Source organism: Bos mutus, chromosome 23 (assembly GCF_027580195.1).
Source record: "Bos mutus isolate GX-2022 chromosome 23, NWIPB_WYAK_1.1, whole genome shotgun sequence".
NCBI lineage: Eukaryota > Metazoa > Chordata > Mammalia > Artiodactyla > Bovidae > Bos > Bos mutus.
The window spans coordinates 14,616,220-14,639,988 of record NC_091639.1 but is presented as its reverse complement, the minus strand read 5'-3'; the positions used below and the strand labels follow the sequence as shown (position 1 = coordinate 14,639,988).

The following is a 23,769-nucleotide window of genomic DNA, read 5'->3' as shown; positions in this document are numbered from 1 at the left end:
CAAGGAGCAAGTGTCTTTTAATTTCATGGCTGCAGTCACCATCTACAGTGATTTTGGAGCCCCCCAAAATAAAGTCTCTCACTTTTTCCACTGTTTCCCCATTTATTTGCCATGAAGTGATAGGACTGGATGCTATTATCTTTGTTTTCTGAATGTTGAGCTTTAAGCCAACTTTTTCACTCTCCTCTTTCACTTTCATCAAGAGGCTTTTTAGTTCCTCTTCACTTTCTGCCATAGGAGTGGTGTCATCTGCATATCTGAGGTTATTGATATTTCTCCCATTAATCTTGATTCCAGCTTGTGCTTCATCCAGCCCAGTGTTTCTCATGATGTACTCTGCATACCTAAGGGTATTAGGAAATTATAAATATTTTATAGTTTCTTTTAGGTAAAATATTTTTGAGAGAGAGGTCATTGAGATTTTTCTAAGGAAATATAGTGCCTATTTTACATAACTAGATAGTTTTTGATATTGAAAGTTTAATACAGGGCTGTCTCTTTTTCTGAGCGTCTTTGGAATACCCCCTTGGATTTGGGCAATCTCTTATTTGGTGTTAATTTAAAATGAGAAAAATTAGAGTCAGAAAACAGCTGATGAGGGACTTCTCTGGTTAAGATTTCACTCCCTGCAGCGGGTTGCAGGTTTGATCCTTGGTCGGGGAGCCAAGATCCCATATACCTCAGGGCCGAAAAACCAAAACATAAAGCAGAAGCAATATTATAACAAGTTCAATAAAGACTTAAAAAAAAAAACAGTCCATATTTTTTAAAAAATTTTAAAGCCCCCCGCAAACCAACTGGTGATTGTTTTGGAAAAGCATTTGCTTTCTTAGGTACCAGTGAGGGAAAGGGCTTCCCTTGATATCTCAGTTGGTAGAGAATCTGCCTGCAATGCAGGAGACCCCGGTTTGATTCCTGGGTCAGGAAGATCTGCTGGAGAAGGGATAGGCTACCCACTCTGGTATTTTTGGGCTTCCCTTATGGCTCAGCCAGTAAAGAATCTGCCTGCAATGTGGGAGACCTGGGGTCAATCCCTGGGTTGGGAAGATCCCCTGGGGAAGGGAAAGGCTACCCACTCCAGTATTCTGGCCTGGAGAATTCCATGGCCTGTGTAATCCATGGGGTCGCAAAGAGTTGGACACAACTGAGCAACTTTTACTTCACTTCACTTCACAGTGAGGGAAGCCTCAAGGATTTGATTCATCGGCATCTCAAAAAGAATACGTTCTTTATCTTAGGATAATGCTAAGGGCTGAGGGTAGGGAAGACGCTCAGCAAAGTGACCTCACAGTCAACTAAGGCTCTTTCCAATAAGAAGTCTCCAGTTTGTCGGTGGGAAAGCAGCTTTGCCTCATCTCAAAGGACTGGAGAAGAAACCTTTGGGTTGGTCACTTCTTCTACCAGATGAGGGTATGGTTATCTTTTAACATCCTCCAAACGAGTACTCTACCGAGCAAAACATCCATGTCTGAGAGGCATCTTGATGTAGAGTCTGCAAGGAGGAGGGAAAGAAAATCCACACTCGGGCCAAACAGCAAAGGTTCTGATTCTCGCTTCCCCGTCCAGGTGAATTTCGTGGCCTGCCAGCTCTCTGCTCTGTGTGCTGCTTTCTGGTTCCGCCTCTACTTGAGTCCCGGTGAAACCAGTCCTGCTGTCCGGCATGCATTTGCCACCATTTTTGGCATCTATTTTGTCATCTTTTGTTTTGGCTGGTGAGTATGAACCTCCTACGTTCTAAATGTTTATCATTTGAGTGTTTTGTGGAGATATTCTTGGCATTTCCCAGACACTAAGGAAGAAAAAATATGACATTTACTCTTATTGTAAAATAATGGGGATATTGCAGGAATCTCCAGAAACTGAAACCAATAAATTGACTCTAATAGAAGTTAATTCAGTGAATTTTTCTTAAAATTAGACTTCTGCTGATCTCACCCAAGATCATGTAAATGGAATTTTCCTAGCAAGGAACTTTTCCTAACTGTTATAGCTATTGGTGTTTTTCTTGCATCACTGCTAGAGATAGTGGCATTAATCCTGCACTTAGAGTAGAAGAAAAGTTTTAGGGCCAGTCTTCGGGAATGTGTCCTCCTTTAGCAGGGAAAGCCTTTTCTCTGCTAGGTAAGCTGGGCAGATCTCATGGGAGGGATACTTCTTGGGGAAGAAGTTCTAGAAATAAACATTTCTAGAAGTTCAACTTGAGGGAATTTGTTCAGAGTAGTAGCTTATGGCTCCTCCTCCTCCAGTGAAAATTTGAGAAAGGATGATGAGTATTTTGAATCACCCCAAGGTCAAAGTGTTGGTGTCTGGGGCAGCTCAGTTTTGGTCTTGATACTTTAAAGTTAGAAAGAACTCTCTTCTCTGCAGTTGGAGATCTATGTCATGACTTCCTAGTGTCGTTTCAAGGTATCTTATTTGCATAGAATGAAAATACTTGATTTATTTTCTCTTAAATAAACATGAGTTGACTGATCACTTGCTTTTTGGTGGGAGTGGAGGTGGAGACAGCCAAGAGGTATGTTAATATGAAATACATTCGGTGTCCTCCCTTTCTCCCCACAATGTCCTGCAGGTATTCTGTGCATCTTTTTGTGCTGGTGTTAATGTGCTATGGAATCATGGTCACTGCAAGCATATCCAATATTCACAGGTAAGACCCTGGGGATGAACAATGCAAGGTGAGCTCTTTCATGATCTTTGAAATCTGTTTCCAGGATGAAGAGATGCCTTCTCCATTAGCCACATATGGTATATCCTAAGTTCTCTGGGATATCTGAAGGGAGGGATGGAAAACCTTAAATTCTGGGGGTCTTTGGAGAAAGCTGTTTGGGAAAAAAAAAGTGTGATGCAAACTGGGACTCAGGGGAAAGAGAGTTTATCAGAATTAGGCAGCCTCATTTGTCATGGCACCAACCTGGAAAGTGGTCACCTTATGGAATACTACTCAACCATGAAAAAGAATGAGTGATTGCCTCACACAGTGCCATGGATGAATCTCATCATCAATGTGCTGGATGAAGGAGATCCCACGAATTCTCTTCTCAAAAAAGCAAACTAAGCTGTAGTGACAGAAATCAGATTGGGGTAACTGGCAGCAAGATGGCTCAGGGAGATGTGAAAGGGATCATGAGAGGTGTGAAGCAGCCTGGGGAGGGGGTGATGGATATGTCTGTTATCTTGAACTTGGCTCTGATTTTCTGAGTATGACATGTGTCAAAACTTTGGATACTTTAAATGTGCCCAAAGAAGTGTTAAAAAGGGAAGAAATATTCTTACTATGATATTTTGATTTCAAAGTGCAGAAGTAATTTAATTCTACCTTGAAGGCTGCATGCTTGGACAATCCAGGAAAATACCTGGAGTGGCTGTCTTGTATTGTCTCTGATTCCTGTGGTCTTTCTGAAACCTCAGAATTAATTCAGCCTCTCAGTAACACTGGAATGTGAGCTCTGTGAAAACACAGACTTTTCTCTCCACTGTTGTAGCCTCAGAGCCTAGAACAATACCTGGCACAAGTAAAGACTCAGTAAATATTTGTGGAATGAATGGCTGAATATACTTGAAAACACATTCATGCTTCAATGGCTTCATTTTTGATAACTTCTCTGGAAAAGCAAATGCCTTATTTCAACCTCAGAAAACTCTTTGATTAATAAGACTATTGGCACAATAGTTTTCCTTCTTAAAAGAATTGGAATTTAATTTTTTAGTGTATCATCTTGTAATTACTTCCAATAAAATTTTGGTTTGCAAGGGAAAATATTTTTGCCTGCTTTTAACTTGGATAGTCACTTAACTTTGTGTTCGAATGAACTTGGGAAATTTGAATTCTAGTCATCTCTCTGCTAAGTGTCTTCCTTAAAGAGGATAGAGTCATTCCTTCAGAAGGGAAATAAGAAATCGGTATTTCTATAATTTGTTAAGAATGGATTTGGGAAATGCTTCATGTTATGACAAAATGCTTTTTTTTTCAGTAGGAGGTAAAAATGCGTGGCTTTTCCTCCACTTGACACTGGAATTAAATGATGAATAAAAATGTCACATCTCTAAAGCAGATTTCCAGCTACCTTACAAACTATAATTTGTCAGTTCTCCCTGCATCTGTGTGATGCTGGTGAGGTGGGGTCCATTTTTCAGAGGGTCCAGCTGTATTTCCAGGCTTGCTGTGTTAGTCTCCAGCCAGGAGTGGAATCCTCCGGCGTTGGTAGGGAGAGCCCTTCACGGGCAGGCTCTGACTATTTCTTCATGATAACATTGTGGTAGCAGAGGGCCGTGTCCTAAGACTGGAAAGAAAAAAATGCCAGAACAAGTTCTTCTCCTTTTTCTGTGCTTGTCTGGTTGCCAGGACTGCCGAAGTCAGGAGTGGCTCACATTTCCCCATGGAGGGAAGTTGTTTCCTCTTGCTGCTGGGAAAGAACACCAGGCAGGGGTCAGGAAACCTGGCTGTTTGCAGCGGCATGAGGTTGGAAAAGCCAGGCGGCGGCTTTGCGTGTCGGGCTTCCCGCCTATGCGACGTGGGGTTTGTCGTGGTGTTTGTTGTTTAGTTGCTGAGTTTTGTCCGATTCTTTGTGACCTCATGGACCGTAGCCTGCCAGGCTCCTCTGTTCATGGGATTTCCTAGGCAAGAACACTGGAGTGGGTTGCCATTTCCTACTCCAGGGGATTTTCCCCGATCCAGGGATTGAACCCACATCTCCTACATTGGCAGGTGGATTCTTTACCACTGAGCCACCAGGGGATGGTTTGAGCTTAAGTTTGCTTCGAGATTGCTGGGTTCTTTGTGAATTGTTTTCCTCTGCCTTTCCCTGAGTTATGAGTTGTGTTCTATGCATAGCTGGGAATAGGAGGGGAAGATGGTGGTACTTGCTGCCATGTGGACCTAACCCACTGCAGAGCTGCCTGTTATTCAGGATTTATCTAGAGAGTTCATGAAGTACCGATGCTGTTTACTTCCCAGGCCACTCTGTTGGGCAAAAATCACAGGTGTTCACTTACTTTATATGAACCCACTGGAACAGAATACAGTACCTCCTGGGATGGAAGGCCTCGTGTGGGAACTTGGTGATGCAGTTACCAACTTTTGAGGCCAAGCTCTCTTAAATATGTTTCATTAAATTGATATATAAACTCTTATTGAGTATATCAGTATACAATTACATTTACTATTTCCTATCATTACGGCAAATATATTCTTTCTAGGAGAACTCTATAGGGTATAGATTTTTTTTTTTCCTAAGATGGAAAATGATGAAAGTTCAGAGAGGTGAATGGGTGTACGTGCTCAGTCATTCAGTCATGTCTGGCTCCTTTGTAGCCCTCCAGACTCCTCTGTCCATGAAATTTCCCAGGCAAGAATACTGGAGTTGGTTGCCATTTCCTACTCCAAGGTATCTTTCCAACCCAGGGATCAAACCCATATTGCTTGTGTCTCCTGCATTGGCAGGCGGATTCTTTACCACTGGTGCCACCTGGAAAGCCCCGGGTGTACAAATGGCTCTGCAGTTGAGTGAGTTTTCACAAAGTGAATGCACCCCTGCAACTGCCACGAAGGTCAGCGAGGACTGTGTCACCGTCATTCATGCTCCAATCTCTACCACACCCTTCCTTCCTAAAGTAACTACTGGCCTGACTTCTCACACCTGCAGATGAGTTTGGCCAGTGCTTGGATTTGAACTCATGTTGGTCTGGGCCCAGAATACATGCTCTGTCTGCTGCTCCTGGATTCAGGTTTTTCAGGGGAAATGAATGTATTTCTCTATTGTCTGGGGACTCAGTACTTGGCCCCACCCTTGGTAAGTGGGTCATAGTATAATAATTGAATTGAACTTGCTTTTCTCTCTGGGTGAAGGGTCCCAGGAAGGCATGGGCGTAGCTCCTTTTGATTCAAATTGATTCTGGAAAAGTCTCTCCAATCTTCTTTGTGCTACTGCCTTGACCCTTGTGAACTGGCTTGGGAGGGGGGACAGGTACTAGAGGGAAAAGCTCTAACTCCATTCTAGTACTTCAGCTCATAAGGGAGTTTTTTCTTAAACATTTGCTTTGTGTACCATCTTCTTGGTCTGGAAGGGGTTATGGTTGAACCCAGGGAGGGAAAAGTCATTTCTGTGTGGTAACATCTTTGCTTGCAAATAATGAAGAGAACTAAAGTTATAGAGTGCTTTACTGTATCTGGCTTAGCATCCTGCTTTCCCTTGCTACCAGATGAATGTTTATTATCCTTTCTTTACTATTCCTGAGGTTGATTTAGTCTTGATGAGTTATTTTAATGTGAATTTGTGAATTTCAACATCATTCGGTATCAGAATATACACCTTCCCAGTTTTATTACATTTGTTTGAAAATCATCCTTGTGAATTTATGTCTGTTTATGATGGGCTCCTGAACCATTCAGTTCAGTTCTGTTCAGTTGCTTAGTTGTGTCTGACTCTTTGTGACCCCATGGACTACAGCACGCTAGGCTTCCCTGTCCATCACCAACTCCTGGAGCTTGCTCAGATTCATGTCCAGCGAATCGATGATGCCATCCAACCATCTCATCCTCTGTTGTCCCCTCTCCTCCTGCCTTCAATCTTTCCCAGCATCAGGGTCTTTTCCAATGAGTCAGTTCTCCTCAGAAGGTGGCCAAAGTATTGGAGTTTCCTGCTTCAGCATCAGTCCTTCCAATGAATATTCAGGACTGATTTCCTTTAAGATGGACTGGTTGGATCTCCTTGCAGTCCAAGGGACTCTCAAGAGTCTTCTCCAACACCACACTTCAAAAGCATCAATTCTTCAGTGCTCAGCTTTCTTTATGGTCCAACTCTCACATCCATACATGACTACTCGAAAAACCATAGCTTTGACTAGACGGACCTTTGTTGGCAAAGTAATGTCTCTGTTTTTTAATATGCTGTCTAGGTTGGTCATAGCTTTTCTTCCAAGGTGTTTAATGTTCTCAGTTTAGTTCATTGCAACTAACAGTTAAGAGAACCTCTTGGTGGCCGAGAGTTTGGGTGCTTAAGGTTACAATGAATTGGAGAAACAGATACATGTAATTTTAATGTTATGATGATGTGTTAGCATAGAGCACTGGAGAAACACAGGCAGTTGAGCAGTGAATTGTGTTGGGAGTTGGGGTGGGGTGGATGGAGCAAGACTATGCTAGGTGACATTAGAGCCCAGCCATATCAGATAAGCCATATCACCCAAGACAGGCGGGTCATGGTGGAGAGGTCTGACAGAATGTGGTCCACTGGAGAAGGGAATGGCAAACCACTTCAGTATTTTTGCCTTGAGAACCCCTTGAACAGTATGAAAAGGCAAAATGATAGGATACTGAAAGAGGAACTCCCCAGGTCAGGTGCCCAATTTGCTACTGGAGATCAGTGGAGAAATAACTCCAGAAAGAATGAAGGGATGGAGCCAAAGCAAAAACAATACCCAGTTGTGGACGTGACTGGTGATAGAAGCAAGGTCCGATGCTGTAAAGAGCAATATTGCATAGGAACCTGGAATATTAGGTCCATGAATCAAGGCAAATTAGAAGTGGTCAAACAGGAGATGGCAAGAGTGAACATCGACGTTCTAGGAATCAGCAAACTAAAATGGGCTGGAATGGGTGAATTTAACTCAGATGACCATTATATCTACTACTGTGGGCAAGAATCCCTTAGAGGAAATGGAGTAGCCATCATGGTCAACAAAAGAGTCTGAAATGCAGTGCTTGGATGCAATCTCAAAAACAACAGAATGATCCCTGTTCGTTTCCAAGGCAAACCATTCAATATCACAGTAATCCAAGTCTGTGCCCCAACCAGTAACGTTGAAGAAGCTGAACGGTTCTATGAAGACCTACAAGACCTTTTAGAACTAACACCCAAAAAAGATGTCCTTTTCATTATAGGGGACTGGAATGCAAAAGTAGGAAATCAAGAAACACCTGGGGTAACAGGCAAATTTGGCCTTGGAATACAGAATGAAGCAGGGCAAAGGCTAATGAGTTTTGCCAAGAGAACGCACTGGTCATAGCAAACACCCTCTTCCAACAAAACAAGAGAAGACTCTACACATGGACATCACCAGATGGTCAACACTGAAATCAGATTGATTATATTCTTTGCAGCCAAAGATGGAGAAGCTCTATACAGTCAGCAAAAACAAGACTGGGAGCTGACTGTGGCTCAGATCATGAACTCCTTATTGCCAAATGCAGACTTAAATTGAAGAAAGTAGGGAAAACCATTAGACCATTCAGGTTTGACTTAAATCAAATCCCTTATGATTATACAGTGGAAATGAGAAATAGATTTAAGGGACTAGATCTGATAGATGAGTGCCTGATGAACTATGGACTGAGGTTCCTGGCACAGTACAGGAGACAGGGATCAAGACCATCCCCATGGAAAAGAAATGCAAAAAAGCAAAATGGCTGTCTGGGGAGGCCTTACAAATAGCTGTGAAAAAAGAGAAATGAAAAGCAAAGGAGAAAAGGAAAGATATACCCATCTGAATGCAGAGTTTCAAAGAATAGCAAGGAGAGATAAGAAAGCTTTCCTCAGCAATCAATGCAAAGAAATAGAGGAAAACAACAGAATGGGAAAGACTAGAGATCTCTTCAGAAAATTAGAGATACCAAGGGGACATTTCATGCAAAGATGGGCTCGATAGAGAACAGAAATGGTATGGACCTAACAGAAGCAGAAGATATTAAGAAGAGGTGGCAAGAATACACAGAAGAACTGTACAAGAAAGATCTTCATGACCCAGATAATCACGATGGTGTGATCACTCACCTAGAGCCAGACATCCTAGAATGTGAAGTCAAGTGGGCCTTAGAAAGCATCACTACGAACAAAGCTAGTGGAGGTGATGGAATTCCAGTTGAGCTATTTCAAATCCTGGAAGATGATGTTGTGAAAGTGCTGCACTCAATATGCCAGCAAATTTTGAAATCTCGTAGTGGCCACAGGACTGGAAAAGGTCAGTTTTCATTCCAATCCCAAAGAAAGGCAATGCCAAAGAATGCTCAAACTACCGCACAATTGTGCTCATCTCCCACACTAGTAATGCTCAAAATTCTCCAAGCCAGGCTTCAGCAATATGTGAACCGTGAACTTCCAGATGTTCAAGCTGGTTTTAGAAAAGGCAGAGGAACCAGAGATCAAATTACCCACATCTGCTGGATCATCGAAAAAGCAAGAGAGTTCCAGAAAAACATCTATTTCTGCTTTATTGACTAAGCCAAATCCTCTGTGTGGACCACAATCACACACAGGAAACTGGAAAATTCTGGAAAAAACTGGAAAATTCTGAAAGAGATGGGAAAACCAGACCACCTGACCTGCCTCTTGAGAAACCTATATGCAGGTCAGGAAGCAACAGTTAGAACTAGGCATGAAACAACAGATTGGTTCCAAATAGGAAAAAGAGTACATCAAGGTTGTATATTGTCACCTGCTTATTTAACTTATATGCAGAGTACATCATGAGAAACGCTGGGCTGGAAGAAGCACAAGCTGGAATCAAGATTGCCGAGAGAAATATCAATAACCTCAGATATGCAGATGACACCACCCTTATGGCAGAAAGTGAAGAGGAACTAAAAAGCCTCTTGATGAAAGTGAAAGAGGAGAATGAAAAAGTTGGCTTAAAGCTCAACATTCAGAAAACGAAGATCATGGCATCTGGTCCCATCACTTCATGGGAAATAGATGGGGAAACAGTGGAAACAGTGTCACACTTTATTTTTGGGGGCTCCAAAATCACTGCAGATGGTGATTGCAGCTATGAAATTAAAAGACGCTTACTCCTTGGAAGGAAAGTTATGACCAACCTAGATAGCATATTCAAAAGCAGAGACATTACTTTGCCAACAAAGGTCCGTCTAGTCAAGGCTATGGTTTTTCCATTGATCATGTATGGATGTGAGAGTTGGACTGTGAAGAAATTTGATCGCCAAAGAATTGATGCTTTTGAACTGTGGTGTTGGAGAAGACTCTTGAGAGACCCTTGAACTGCAAGGAGATTCAACCAGTCCATTCTGAAGGAGATCACTCCTGGGTGTTCATTGGAAGTACTGATGCTGAAGCTGAAACTCCAGTACTTTGGCCACCTCATGTGAAGAGCTGACTCATTGGAAAAGACCCTGATGCTGGGAGGGATAGGGGGCGGGAGGAGAAGGGGACAACAGAGGATGAGATGGCTGGATTGCATCACCGACTCGATGGACATGAGTTTGAGTGAACGCCGGGAGTTGGTGATGGACAGGGAGGCCTGGCGTGCTGCGATTCATGGGGTCGCAAAGAGTCGGACACGACTGAGTGGCTGAACTGAACTGATATCAGATAATTTGTGTCCAGATAGACCATATGAGGGAGCAAAGAGTTGCAGACAGAGGAAGGAGAAGGAAATCTGGCCTGAAAATTCAGGATTTAATTGGAAGGGAGCAGTCCGGTGTGGTTTAGCACATGATGGACATGGAACATGACTGGAGGTGATCCAAAAAGGAACTGTTAAGGTAGAGCTTAGCATGTGCAGCAGCTGGAATGCTGTATTCAGGAGTTTTGATGTGATTAGACAGTAGGGAGTAGGCGTGGGGTGGAGGAGCAAAACTCTTTTTTAAACGGCTTTATTTATCAGTCTATGGCTGCGCTGGGCCTTCGTTGCTGTGTCCAGGCTTTCTCTCATTGCAGACAGTGGGGGTTGCTCTCTAGTTGGGGTGCATGGACTTCTCATTGCCGGAGCTTCTCTGGTTGTGGAGTACAGGCTCTAGGGCATATGGGCTTCAGTAGCGGTGGGCTTAGTTGCCCCAGGGAAGGTGGGGTCTTCCTGAACCAGGGTTGAACCCTGTGGCTTTTAAGTCAAGAAACATTCATTTATTGTGTGTTCATTCAACACTGGCGACAGTCTCAGCTAGTGGTGAATGAAACACACGTGACTATCCTTACTCTCATGGGGCTTTCCGGCTTGTAAGGGAGACAGTGGTTAATCAGATGATCATATATCTTTATGTGTACAAGTTGATGAATGTTCTTAATGGCATGCATGCATGTGTGTGTGTACATTGCTGGTTTATACCATAGGATGATCCTCTGAAGGAGGCCAGGGAGTGAACAGGAGAAGGTGGAAATTGAAGCCTCAGGCATCAGCAGGGAGGGTTCTGAGCAGAGCACTGGGACTGCTGATGCCTAAGGAGTAGAGGGAGGAAGATAGGCTGAGCAAGAGCCTTGGAAGAACTGACCAGAGAGCTGGGAAGGAAACAAGGAGAATGGAAGCCAAGGGAACAAAGTGTTTCAGGAAGGGAGTGGTTGGCAACAGGATAATTTATATTTTAGGAAGATCACTGTGTAAACAGGATGGCTTGTGAAGAGGAGGATCTGAGTGCAGGACCTTACAGGTCCGCGGTTCCCAGCTCTGGGTGCACGTTGTAGTCACACCTGCCACATGTATCCCTTATCAATGAAATTAGAATATCCGGGGGTGGGGCCAGTTACTCCCCAGGTGATTCCATCATGCTGCCCCAGTCGAGAACGACTGCAGTGGTCCAGATGAGGAAAAATGAAGGGCTGAGAGCCGTGTGTGTGCAATTGAGGAGCAGGGATGTGCTGGGAGGGAAGTGGACCAGGTAGGACTTGGCGGCTAATCGCATGTGGTGGGTGAGGGAGAGAAGAGAAAGTCGATTGACTGCATGCACAATGATCTGATCCTCGGTGGTTTTTTTTGGTTCTAGATACTCCTTTTTTGTAGCAATGGGCTACCTTACAATCTGCCACATCAGTCGAATCTACATCTTCCACTACGGAATTCTCACTACAGATTTTTCTGGGTGAGTATCTTCATTTGCGTTGGGGTGGTTGGGTGGCTTTGACTCAGTTCCCTGGGGTCTGTAAAGATCGAGAACACAGGTATGAGTCATCAGTGACTTGGTTAAATCATTCGGTGAGACGGTGCACGTGAGGTTGAGGGCGGTGATTTGATTGCTCCGTAGGATGGTGAGCTCTGCCGTTGTCATAAGGCAGGGTTGCCAACCACATGCCGTGGGCACTGTCTGGGCTGCCACTTGATTCTGTAGTTATATTGGAACATGCCCAGGCACTTACTCATGTATTTGTTATCTGCGGCTGCTTTTTGCACTATGGTGGTAGCACTGAGTAGTTATGACAGAAACCATATGACCTTACAGAAGCCAAAATATTTCCTATCATGCCCTGTACAGAAAAGTCTGCCAATCCCTATTCTAAGGTCCCAAATACAGCGTTGGTGTTTTATCTCTTACTAGTTAATAACACAAAATTCTTCCATAGGAGCTGATAAACATTGGGTTGGCCAAAAAGTTCGTTCGGATTTTTCCATGTGCTGTTACAGAAAAGCCAGATGAACTTTTTGGCCAATCCAACAGCTGTTCTGTGAGCCCCATTGAGTGACCCCTGGCTGCTCTTGCCTTCCCAGGTCCCCTCCCCAGCTCCCCCAGACTTCTGGCAACCAGAAGGGTAATGCATAGCAGGGGTCTCCATCCTTCTTGTAAAATTTTGTCTGTCACTGCGGCCTTCACCCAGGGGGCCACCCCTCTCCTAGTGGGTCGCCTGGTGAAGGTGATGGTGAATCAGTGAACAGTTTGTGCTCTGTTGATGCTCTTTCAGGAACAGCTTTTTGCGAATCTTGAGGAACAGGCACTAAAGGAGAGATCCTCCTCCTCACAGGTCATGTATTCTCCACGTCACTTCCTTAGGAGTTCGCTTTTCGTCTACGCAGGCGGCCTGAGGTGACCTGCCTTTCATGGGCTGAGTTGGTAGAGAGTAATCAATGAAATAAGGGCTACAACTTACCACTCATTTGTATGAACTTCCCAGTTGTGCAACTAAACTCTCCCATTGTGACGAGACTTCAGGAGGCGAAGTGTTGCCTGGAACACAGAACCTGTTGCCTTGAAACGTCCACAACCCTAGTTTGGTCTCAAACTGGCTTTCTGGGCATAAGTTCCTCTTACCCTCAGTCCTCTGGGTTTTGCCTTTTTCTCTTTGAGTTGCATCCTTTCTTTTTTGAGTTGCATCCTTTCTTTATTCCTTTCCTCCCAGATTGTGGACCACTATCTTTCAGTTTCCTGAAACAGATTTACAAACTTCTTTCTGTTTTTTTTCAATGATGTGTATGGCTAGCAAAATATGGAAAATGTGGGAGCAACAAAGATTAGCAACACAGTCGCAAAGTTATAGCATTAAAAGTAATTTCAAAATGGTGGTCATAACTCTCCTTAGAGTTTAATCAACAGACTTCAGTTTTTTTGGTTTAACCCCAGAACTATGTCTCCCGTTCCCAATACTTAGAAGAGCTTCTGGTCTGTCATAGTGAAAGGGAAGTGGTTCAGTCATGTTCGACTCTTTGCGACCCCATGGACTGTAGCCTACCAGGTTCCTCCATCCGTGGGATTCTCCAGGCAAGAATACTGGGGTGGGTTGCCATTTCCCTCTCCAGGAGATCTTCTCGACCCAGGGATTTGAACCCAGGTCTCCCACATTGGAGGCAGACACTTTACCATCTGAGCCACCAGGGAAGAACACCTGGCATGTCATAGGTGTTCACTAAATGAATGAGTTAAATACTCTAGTATTTGAGAAAGCCAAAAGGGTGTGAGGCAGGATTATAAACATGAAAATCTTGCATTAAGATTGCTTTGCAAGCATCTTTGCTTCCCCTTACCTTCTCAATCCGTGTTGGAGAAAACCACTCCAGAGAAAGTGGATGGGGATTGTGTAAGAGCAAAGCCATCATCGATCAGATCCACACTCCAAGGAGTGGCTTGGGTTCTGCCTTGGAAGTACCTTCATTCACCATTCAGCAGACCTGACTGAGAACCTGTAGATGGCAGGCGCGATTATAGGAGACAAAGGTGAGGAAAGACTGAGGAAGAATGCATGTGCAGTTACCCATTCCAGGTTTGTGTAGGGAGGCCGCATGTGAGCGCGTCACCATGAACTGGTTTGACGAGCGTGCCCCTAATTCGTGTCCACTTGGAGCCTCAGAATATGTTCTTATTTAGAAACAGGACCTTTGCAGGTGTAATTAGTTAGTGTGAGGGCATGCTAGATTAGGATGGGCCCTAAATTCACATGGCGGGTGTCCTTATAAAATGTCCACAAGAGAGAGAGAGATACACAGGGGGAGGGTGGCCACGTGAAGACGGAGGCAGAGATAAGAGTGATGCAGCCACAAGCCAAGGGACTCCAGGGGCTGCCGTCCGCCCCAAGGAGCCAGGGAGAAGCATGGAACGTTCTTCGTCAGAGCTTTCAGAAAAACCCAGCTCTGCCAGCACCTTGCTTGTGGCCTTTCTGACCTCCAGAACTGGGAGAGGTTATGGTGGCTCTAGGAGATGAATATCCATTGTTCTGATTTCATACATATATCTGCTGACTGCAGTCCCCAGCTCTTGGTCAAACAGGACACAATGCCTCCCTCTCCACATTCCTCCCTGCCTTCATGACATCTCCAGTGGTTTTGTCCGTAAAACTCTCGAACGGTTGTTACGTCATTTTTAGTATAATTGCAATTGTGGAAAGTTACCAAAAGGGAAGGATAGAGGGCAAATTATGGGAAGACAGTCATGCGTTTTTGAAACGGGGTGGATTTGGGGTTTGACAGCACTGGAGGATGGAAGTTCCTGTCCACTCCACTGTCAGCGGCGTAGGCGAAATTGTGCTACATTTCCTTATGTGGTGTTTATCCTCCGGCATTTTTGGGTCTGCTTGTGTTAAGAAATCTCTTCTTTACATATAAAAGTGCAGACTGTTTGAATTAGAAAGGACACTTCTGTTAGGGAAAGGAGACAACGAAAATGTGTCTGCTCCTGTACATTGAAGGTGATTTAGAGCCCTAATTGGCAAGTGACCATACTTTATTCAGTTCCTGGAAGATATGTGTCTTTTTTTTTTTTTTTAATTATAGGGCATTCTTAGGCAGCAGCATTATTTTTTCCCTGTCATCCTAAATGCACAGTGCCTCACTGATAAAGATCCATCTTCTTGGGTAATGTCAGAAACGTAAATGGAGAGGTACAAACTAACCGGAAATTGACACAGTGTTTTACATCACACATGGTCAATAGGAGAGATTCTGACGGTCTGTTCTCATTGTGTTAGCTGCTCAGTCATGTCCAACTCTTTGTGACTTCATGGACTGTAGCCCACCAGGCTCCTCTGTCCATGGAATTTTCCAGGCAAGAATATCGGAGTGGGCTGCCATTCCCTTCTCCAGGGGATCTTCCCAACCCAGAGATCAAACATGCATCAGATTCTTAACTGTCTGAGCCACCAGGGAAGCCCCAGTAGGAAACCGTTCTCATGATGAACATGCAAGCAACCAGCAGTTCTCTTTCAGAATGGAATTTAACACTCCTGTTTATGTTGGTCTAAGAATCTTATTTAGGATTTTGTTGAGGAGTCAAGCAGTGATTTGAGGTTACACTTGGTGTTTTAAGGCAGCAGCCTGATGTGATAGCTGTTCTCTTCTGAGCACGCGTGCAAACCTATGTGCCTAACACCGTTGTTTAGAGCAAGAGCGCAGACAGGAGGTGACCAAGATTGGATTATGTCCGTGTTGTTACAATGAGGTGTGTGTGTTAGTTGCTCCGTTGTGTCCAACTCTTTGCAACCCCACGGACTGTAGCCCACCAGGCTCCTCTGTCCATGGAATTCTCCAGGCAAGAATACTGGAGTGGATTGCCATTCCCTTCTCCAGCAATGATGTGTATGTGTTTCTAATTTGGGGGAGTACATAAACTTGTACTTCAGATTACTCTGGGTCTTGAAATTTTATCATTCTGAAAGTAATCAAAGCTGGTGTGAATGGCGAGCGTGACACACAAGATTCACTTTTATTAGTGATGCTGATGTCATTTGTGTCAGTACACACAGGGCCAGTGCCCTCCGTGTTTTCTCTGTGAATGCAGGTTATTAAAAATATGGGAAGATTTAACTGTTCTCCCTGGGGAAGCTCAACAATTGCTTGTAATAAAGCTGATACTTGATTCCTTTTAAGTCTGTGATAGTGAACTGATTGTTTTTTTGCTCACAGAAGGGTGCAAATCGAGTTTTCTTCTGAGGGCAACAGCAAGAAGGAACCTTAATCCTTTTGCAGACAGGGCCAGATTCAGGCAGATAATTGCCCTGTCATCAGGATGGCAATTTGAGTTGCTCATGTTTTTTTGAAAACATCATGAAATGAGAACTTTTATACGCTGCTAGTGGGAGTATAAATTGGTACAACTGTTCTGGAAGGCAACTTAGCCACAAATTTTAAGCAAGAAATTTTTAAAAGTTTATATCATATTATGAATTCCTAGGAACTGAATTACCTGAAGGAAATCAAATTTATTCATATGTGTGTTCAACTTATGAATAGTGCAACTTGTCCATCATAGTGCAAAATTGGAAACATCCTAAAGGGTCCAAAAGAGGTGAGTGGGTAAATTGGGACACTAAACGGGGATTCCTCGGTTGTCCAGTGGTTCAGACTCCGTGCTCTCACTGCTAAGGTCACAGATTCAGTCCCTGGCTGGGGAACTAAGATCCCACAAGCCACATGGTGTGGCCAAAAAAATTAAAAAATAAATTCTGGTACTAATATGCATCCATTAAAAGGATGTCTTCAAAGAATATCTAATAACACTGGAAATGCTTACAATATAATGGAAAATCAAAACCACACCAAAAAATACGTGTATTGAGATTCCATTTTCATGAATGTGAACATGTGTGGGGGAAAAAAGAGTGGAGGGAAATAAATACTAAGACAGTGATTCTGTGTAGGGTTGGGGAGTGGTCTTAATTGATTTCAATAATTGTTTTTTTAATTTTATATAATAAGTTCTAACTGTCATTTAAACATAATACAGTTGAATGCACACTGTGCATGCTTCTCACGGTGAGCTGCAGCCTACCCCAGTGGAACAACAGCCATTTGTGTTCCTGGTTATCCTGTTGGGCATTCTAGAAATACCACTCACTCACACCCCCTGGGGTAGGAGAGTTTGTTTGCCCTGTTGTTCCATGGGAGATGTTTTCCTCTGTTGGTTTACTATAATCCCAATCACTGACCTGATCAGCCTGGTGGAAATAGGGGGTCTGTGTCTTAGATTATATTACTTTTTGATTGAAATGCAACATGGATGGTACTATGGTATTTGAGTTTTATCCTAAGTCAGTAACTCTGATGTCTCAGTAAGCTGTGCCATCTGAGTTTGGCATCTGATCTACCCATTGGCTTAAATAAATCGATGAATGAAAAAGTGTTCAGAATGGACATCCTCTGAGCAGGAGCGTATGGCTCCATTCCTTACACCCACAGGAAAGTAAGAATGGAGGAGGAGTCTAACCCCATTTCCTTTCCTACAGGTTGCCAGTGTGTTTTATAAGCCCATGATCCCACATGTGAGTTGTTTCTTATTTAAGTTGCTAGAACTTTCTTCAGATACTTCAAACAGAAACACTATATTATTGAAAGTATAGTCTGGGTGATGAGTAACAATATTTGACCCATAGCTTCTTTCTTTTGCCCCCCTAGAAGGGAGATTTTTTTTCATCAAGAATGATAACAATATGATTCTTACATAGACCTAAAGGTACAGATTTCATGTGGAATAACTGTTATTCATTTACATTGATCCAGATATTTACTGTTATGCATTTTATTAGTCTGGGTTCTGTGAGAAGTGGATGCCAAGGTGGGAACAGAAGTATGAGATTTGTTGGGTGAAATACCTGTGAGGGAAAACATGCAGGTAACTAAACAGGGAGGTTCTTCCATCTGGGGGAGCCATCAGATGGACATGCATGTCTGACCCCTGAGATGGACAGGAAAGGAGGGGACTGAGGTCTTGGACTGCAGTGCAGTTCTTGTAATATTTCAGCAAGTTCAGGGATAAGTCCTCGAGCTCGGATCCCCAGCTGAGGAGCACCATACCTGGCCTGGAGGGCCTGCTGGGTACCCAGCTGTGCTCAGTCATTGACTGGACACAACCTCAGGAGGTGTGGGTTCAGCACCAACAAGGCGATGGAACCAGAGGATGGAGCTGGAGCCCGTCAATTACGCACCCCCAGCAGCCAATCAGAGAGCTGCTTTCTCATGCCCATTATTTCTGGGAATAGATACTAAATGCTTTGCTGAACGTGTGCCTACTTGTGAAATACATTAAATCTAACTCCCTGGTAAAGGAAAACAAATGTTACATTTCTTTAAAAAATTTTTTTAAAATTTTATATTAGAATATGGTTGATGAGCAATGTTAGTTTCAGGTGTATAGCAAAGTGATTCAATTATAAATATGTATCCTTTTTTCAAATTATTTTCCCATTTAGGTTATTACAAAATAGAGTTCCCTAAGTTATATACAGCAGGTCCTTGTTGGTTATCTATTTTAATTATAGCATTGTGTACATGTCCCTCCCAATCTATCCCCCCCCCCCGACACCTCATTTTCCCCACTGGTGACCATATTCATTCTCTAAGTCTGTGAGTCTGTTTCTGTTTTGTAAATAAATTCATTTGTATCAATTTTGTAAGATTCTGCATATAAGTGATATGATATTTGTGTTTCTCTGCCTTACTTCACTTAGTATGATCATGTCCATGTCCCTCCATGTAGCTGTAAATGGCATCATTTCGTTCTTTTTAATGGCTGAGTAATATTCCATTATATATATATACACACCGTATGTTCTTTATCCATCCATCTGTCTTCTGTAAAGAGAGAAGACCAAGCTAATTCTGTGACACATTTTCTTTATGGATATATCAATGTTATAAACCCTTTAAAAATGAAGTTATAAATTAAATGAAATGTAGAAACTAAGTTTGCAAAGTGCATGGTCATCAGAATGTGTGTCTCAGAATACAAAAAAAATTTGTGCTGGGCTTTGTGTAAAGAAGGCTGGGAGCTTAGGTCCTATTACTGATTCCTCAGACTTAGTCTTACAGGATAAAAAGGCTTTGGGGAAAAAAGGTCATAGTTGGCAACCACTTGGAATGTGATGCTTAGAGTGAGTCCCTTTCAAGATAAATAGCGCTCTGCATCTGTTATACATTCTGGGTTAGAAGTCTGGTAGAATGTCAAGAAGATGAGCTGTGAGGTTATATTGGGTCTATAAGGCCAAATTGCTCTTACAGAAAGTTTTGATGTATCTTATTTTTAGGACCCAAACCTCCATGTTCTTGAAGCAGTTATTTTTTTTCCCCACTACATAAGAGTGTAATCAAAATCAGTGTCAGCTGTGAGCTGTCTTGCTGCCCTAGAGTGACCACCCTGGGGACCCCTGTCCGCCACTCCCATTTCTCCCCAGTCCCGGAGAGCAAGCCGTCCCTCCCTTCCACAGGCAGACCCCTCACTTCCCCTGCTCTTCACCTTTCACAGTGTGAGGACTCTTGTTTCAAATCTTGGCAGTGGGGCTTTTGCAAATGAGATATAAAGTTGGATGTAGGTGTTAAGATTTCAAAGGGCCTTTGTTGACATGCTCTTTAAAATAGTGTATCTTTCTAGCTTATACTGGTAGTTTAAAATATTACATGTTTATTCTTTTAAAGAGATGGAAAATGGAAATGGGAACAAGAGGAATTAAAGAAGAAAATGACCTCAGAGAGAGGAGGCTGAGTACAGTGGACGCATCAGCTTTGGCCTGAGGATGCTTTGTGTCCATCCCATCCTCCCACACCTGGCGTGGCCAGAGCTCAGGGCCCAGAGGCTGTGCTGCACCCTAAGGTTATCTCAAGGATGCAGTCATAGACACTGACCAACCCTCAGCTTTGTATGTAAATGAGCCCTCAGAACATATGGGTTAGAGATGGCAAATTCAGGAAGAAGCCATGAGGATGGAGATCAGAAAACCAGGCTAAACTTAGAAGGAAGGTATGGTAGAGGTACTTTAGAGGAAGGTACGGTAGTTGGGCGGTGAGATTTTATCTTGTCTTATGGGGCAAGAATAGAGCTATTAAAGGTACTGAGCTAGACCAGATGATTACAAAAAGCAAACTGTAGCTTTATTGAGATATAATTCACGTACCATACAATTCACCCATTTAAAGGACACAATTCAGCAGGTTTTAGCATATACGCAGAGTGAATTTACAGAGTCTAACTCTTTACAGTGGTTAATTTTACATTTTCATCACCCTCCTACCCAAAGAAACTTGTATGCATTAACTATCACTCCACATTTCCTCCCTTCACCCCAGTCTTAGGCAACCAGCCATCTATTTCATTTCCCTGTGGATTTGCCTATTCTCGGCACTTTGTATAAATGGAATCATGCCGTGTGTGGCCACTGGGTCTGGCTTCTTTCACTTAGCATAATGTTTTCAAGGTTTATCCATACTGGAGCATTAGCAGTGCTTCATTGTTTTTTATTGAATTATTGAATGTTCTGTTGGATGGACATGTGTGTGTGTGTGTGTGTGAGTGTGCTGTGCTCAGCCATGTCCGACTCTCTGTGACCCCATGGACTGTAGCCCGCCAGGCTCCTCTGTCCAGGGAATTTTACAGGCAAGAATACTGGAGTGGGTTGCTATTTCCTCCTCCAGGGGATTTTCCCGGCCCAGGGATCAAACTCACATCTCCTGCATTGCAGGCAGATTCTTGACTGCTGAGCCTCCTGGGGAGGCCCTGGATGGACAAACATATCGTGTTTTATTTGCCCATCAGTTGATGAGAAAGAAAAATATGTCTACACACAGACTTGTACATACATGTTCAGAGCAACACTTCATAACAGCCTGAAAGGAATAATCCAAACACCCATCATCTGATGGATGGATAAATAAAATGTACTTATGTAACATTTGGGTTATTTGGGTTGTTCCTTTGGGGCTGTTACGAATAATGTTGCTTTGAACATGAATGTACAAGTTTATGTGTGGACACATCATGGGTACATACCTAGGAGTGGAATTGCTTGGTCATATGGTCACTCTATGTCTAACCTTTTGAGAAACTGGCAGACTGCTTTTCAAGGAGCTGCACCATTTAATATTCCCACCAGTAATGTATGAGGGTTACAGTTCTCCGCCTTGTGGCCAAAACAACCTGTCTTTTTGATTCTGGTCATCCTGGTGCTTGCCAAGTGGTGTCTCATGGTTTTGATTTGCGTTTCTCTGATGACTGATGACAGCGAAACATCTTTTCATGTGCTTATATCTCTTCTTTAACATCAATGTCCATTCAGAGCCTTCTAAATTCAGGCCATCTAAACTGTCCATTCAGGCCATCTAAACTGGTTATTTTTGTCTTTTTAATTCGGAAGAGTCCGTTGTGTAGTCTAGTACAGGTTCCTTAGCAGATGTATGATTTTCACATATGTTTGTACATTCTGTGAAATGTCTTTTCACTTTTTCTTGATGGTGTGTGTCCTTTGAAGCACAAAAAATTTAAGTTTTAATGACAGCCATTTAATCCGTTTTCTTTCTCTTTGGTTGCTTGCGCTTTTGTGTTATATCTAAGAAGCTGTTGCCACATTGAACGTCATGAAATTTTCTGCCGGTGTGTTCTTGTAAGAGTTTTGTAGTTTTAGCTCTTCCATTTGGGCCTTTGAACCATTTTTAGTTACTTTCAGTATGCTTTTTATGTGGCTGTCCAGTTGTCCCATCACTATTTGCTGAAAAGACTGTTCTTGCCTCCATTGAACTATCCTGGCACCCTTGTTGACATGGGTGTCATTTCTTAAGCTTTTTTTTCCCCTCAAATTAAGATTGTTGCTATTTTAGGTCACAAAATGCTTTATTTACAGGAAGCTACATTTTACAAATGTGTTTCTTTTTTTTACTACGTGTGCACGGAAGAATTGCTTTTAAATAGAACAAACCATGTTAGACCATATTAGGATGAAGAAGCCAACATATATACCCATCCAGGTTGTACCAGGGCACTGGATTGGGTGTTTCCCAGACAAGTGCTGCTTACGCTTAAATGTGCATTTGAATTCCATGGAGATCTTGTTAAAATTCAGGTTCTCATTTTATGGTCGGGGATGGAGCATAAGCTTCAGCGTTTCAGACAAGCTCCAGCAGATGCTGGCAGTGTTGCTTCTGGAACTTAGCTTCGAGTAAAAATGCAAGAGAGACTTTTCCGGGTGATCTTGCTGTTCACTTGTTCTACTTATTCAAGGTGATTTGGAAGGGGAAAATTGTTTTGAATTCCATGGTTTTTGTATTTTACTTAATAACCGTCAAGATGAGAAACTACCAGGGCCAGAGATGGAATAAACATTTTCTCCCGTGGCGATGTGGCCAGTCTTCATTATTTTCTATCTTCCTTTCAGGCCTCTGATGATTGTTACTCAGAAGATCACAACCTTGGCATTCCAAGTTCATGACGGTGAGAACAGCAGCCCTCCTTTTGGGTCTAAGAGTGAGCCTGACCTTCAGAGTTCTTCTTTTCCACTGTATACACAGCCTAAAGTTTAGACAAGGGCTGGCAGATCTTGTTATATCTTGTAAAAAAAAATTTTTTTTTTTGCAACTCAGATTAATCATAGCTTTTTACTTTCCCAGCCGTGACCTACCATTCCATTGCTGAATCTGTAGCCTTTGCTGAAATATTTGCATCAAGAGCAGTGGGTTTTTGGTTTAGCTGTATGATGTTTTAAATTTCAGTTTAATTTTGTGGTACTCTCTGCCCTTGATTTCCAAATCTGTTAAGAAGAAATGGCATCCTTTTTCCTTTGGGCTCATCTCTGAGAAGCTCAGAAGGTAATAAAAGACGAAACAGCATTGGCTAGTTAAGTTACCTTTATTTTTGGCTTGGAAAATTATATAATGAGATTGGCCCGAACCTATAAAAAGCTGGCAAGAGGAAGAATCCTCTGGTTGTCTAAAAACTGAACATTTTCTTCACTTGGGCCCTTGCTGATAATGGCCAGAACGTGTGATTATTTCCAGCGTTACTACCGGTTCCAGGAAAGGAGGGTGGCATTTCCACGCAAGAGGAAGATTTCAATATGGGCTTAAGAGAAGCAGGTGCGATTAGTAAGGATGTCTTCTTTGGGTTTGTAGGGCTCTAACAAATGGTTTCCGATTGTTGAAACTTCTTTATGTGTTGACACATTGGGAAGATTTAGTCCCCACTAGCGAGTCGTCTTGTTTTTACTTAAAGCTTGAGAACTGGTTTGATTTCATTTTGACCCTGTTTATTCCCAGTTCATACTTGGTGATTAGTCATTCTCTAGAGAACTGAGTACTTTTATTCTGAGGATGGAGTCTTTCTACACTGACCAGCTATCCGAGTTTGCTCAGAATCCAAAGGTTTCCCAGGACAGGAGATATTTAGTGCCCCAGTTGGCAAAGTCCTGGACAAAATGGTGAGATTTGGTCAATATTTTTGTACCTGAAAAACATTTGATCGTGGTTATAGACTCATACTAGCACCATAAGTCAATAAGCTAAAATCAGTTTAATTCCTGAGATTGCTGGAGTGGGTAGCCTCTGCCTTCTCCAGCAGATCTCCCGACCCAGGAATCAAACCCGGGTCTCCTGCATTGCAGGCGGATTCTTTATCAACTGATCTATCAGGGAAGCCCTCCTGAGATTGCCAGAGCTGGACTATTTGATGAGATCTTAGAAAAAAGTGAGTGTAATTTTGTTTAATCAACATTGCTTCTTGTTTTTGATTTTAATACATAGGCTTTTTGCCTAAATTTACTTTTTAAAGCGTTCTCAGTTTACCCTGTTTTTTGTTTTTAGAATATCCCTTACATGCTGCAAAATGTTTATTTGCCTTTTTTTCTTTCTTGTGTGTAGGAGGAACAAGTAAATTCC

At 42.8% G+C, this 23,769-nt stretch overlaps 1 protein-coding gene across 2 annotated transcripts in view; it reads left to right on the top strand.

Annotated features, from left to right (window-relative positions):
- MBOAT1 (membrane bound O-acyltransferase domain containing 1) overlaps positions 1–23,769 on the top strand; it is a 111,031-nt gene that overhangs the window by 56,939 nt on the left and 30,323 nt on the right. For both annotated transcript variants that reach the window (XM_005898233.3, XM_070361426.1), the window contains exons 2-5: positions 1,567–1,712; positions 2,573–2,650; positions 11,708–11,803; positions 22,275–22,330. In XM_005898233.3, coding sequence (XP_005898295.1) covers positions 1,567–1,712; positions 2,573–2,650; positions 11,708–11,803; positions 22,275–22,330 — 376 coding nt within the window. The remainder of the gene's footprint in view (positions 1–1,566; positions 1,713–2,572; positions 2,651–11,707; positions 11,804–22,274; positions 22,331–23,769) is intronic.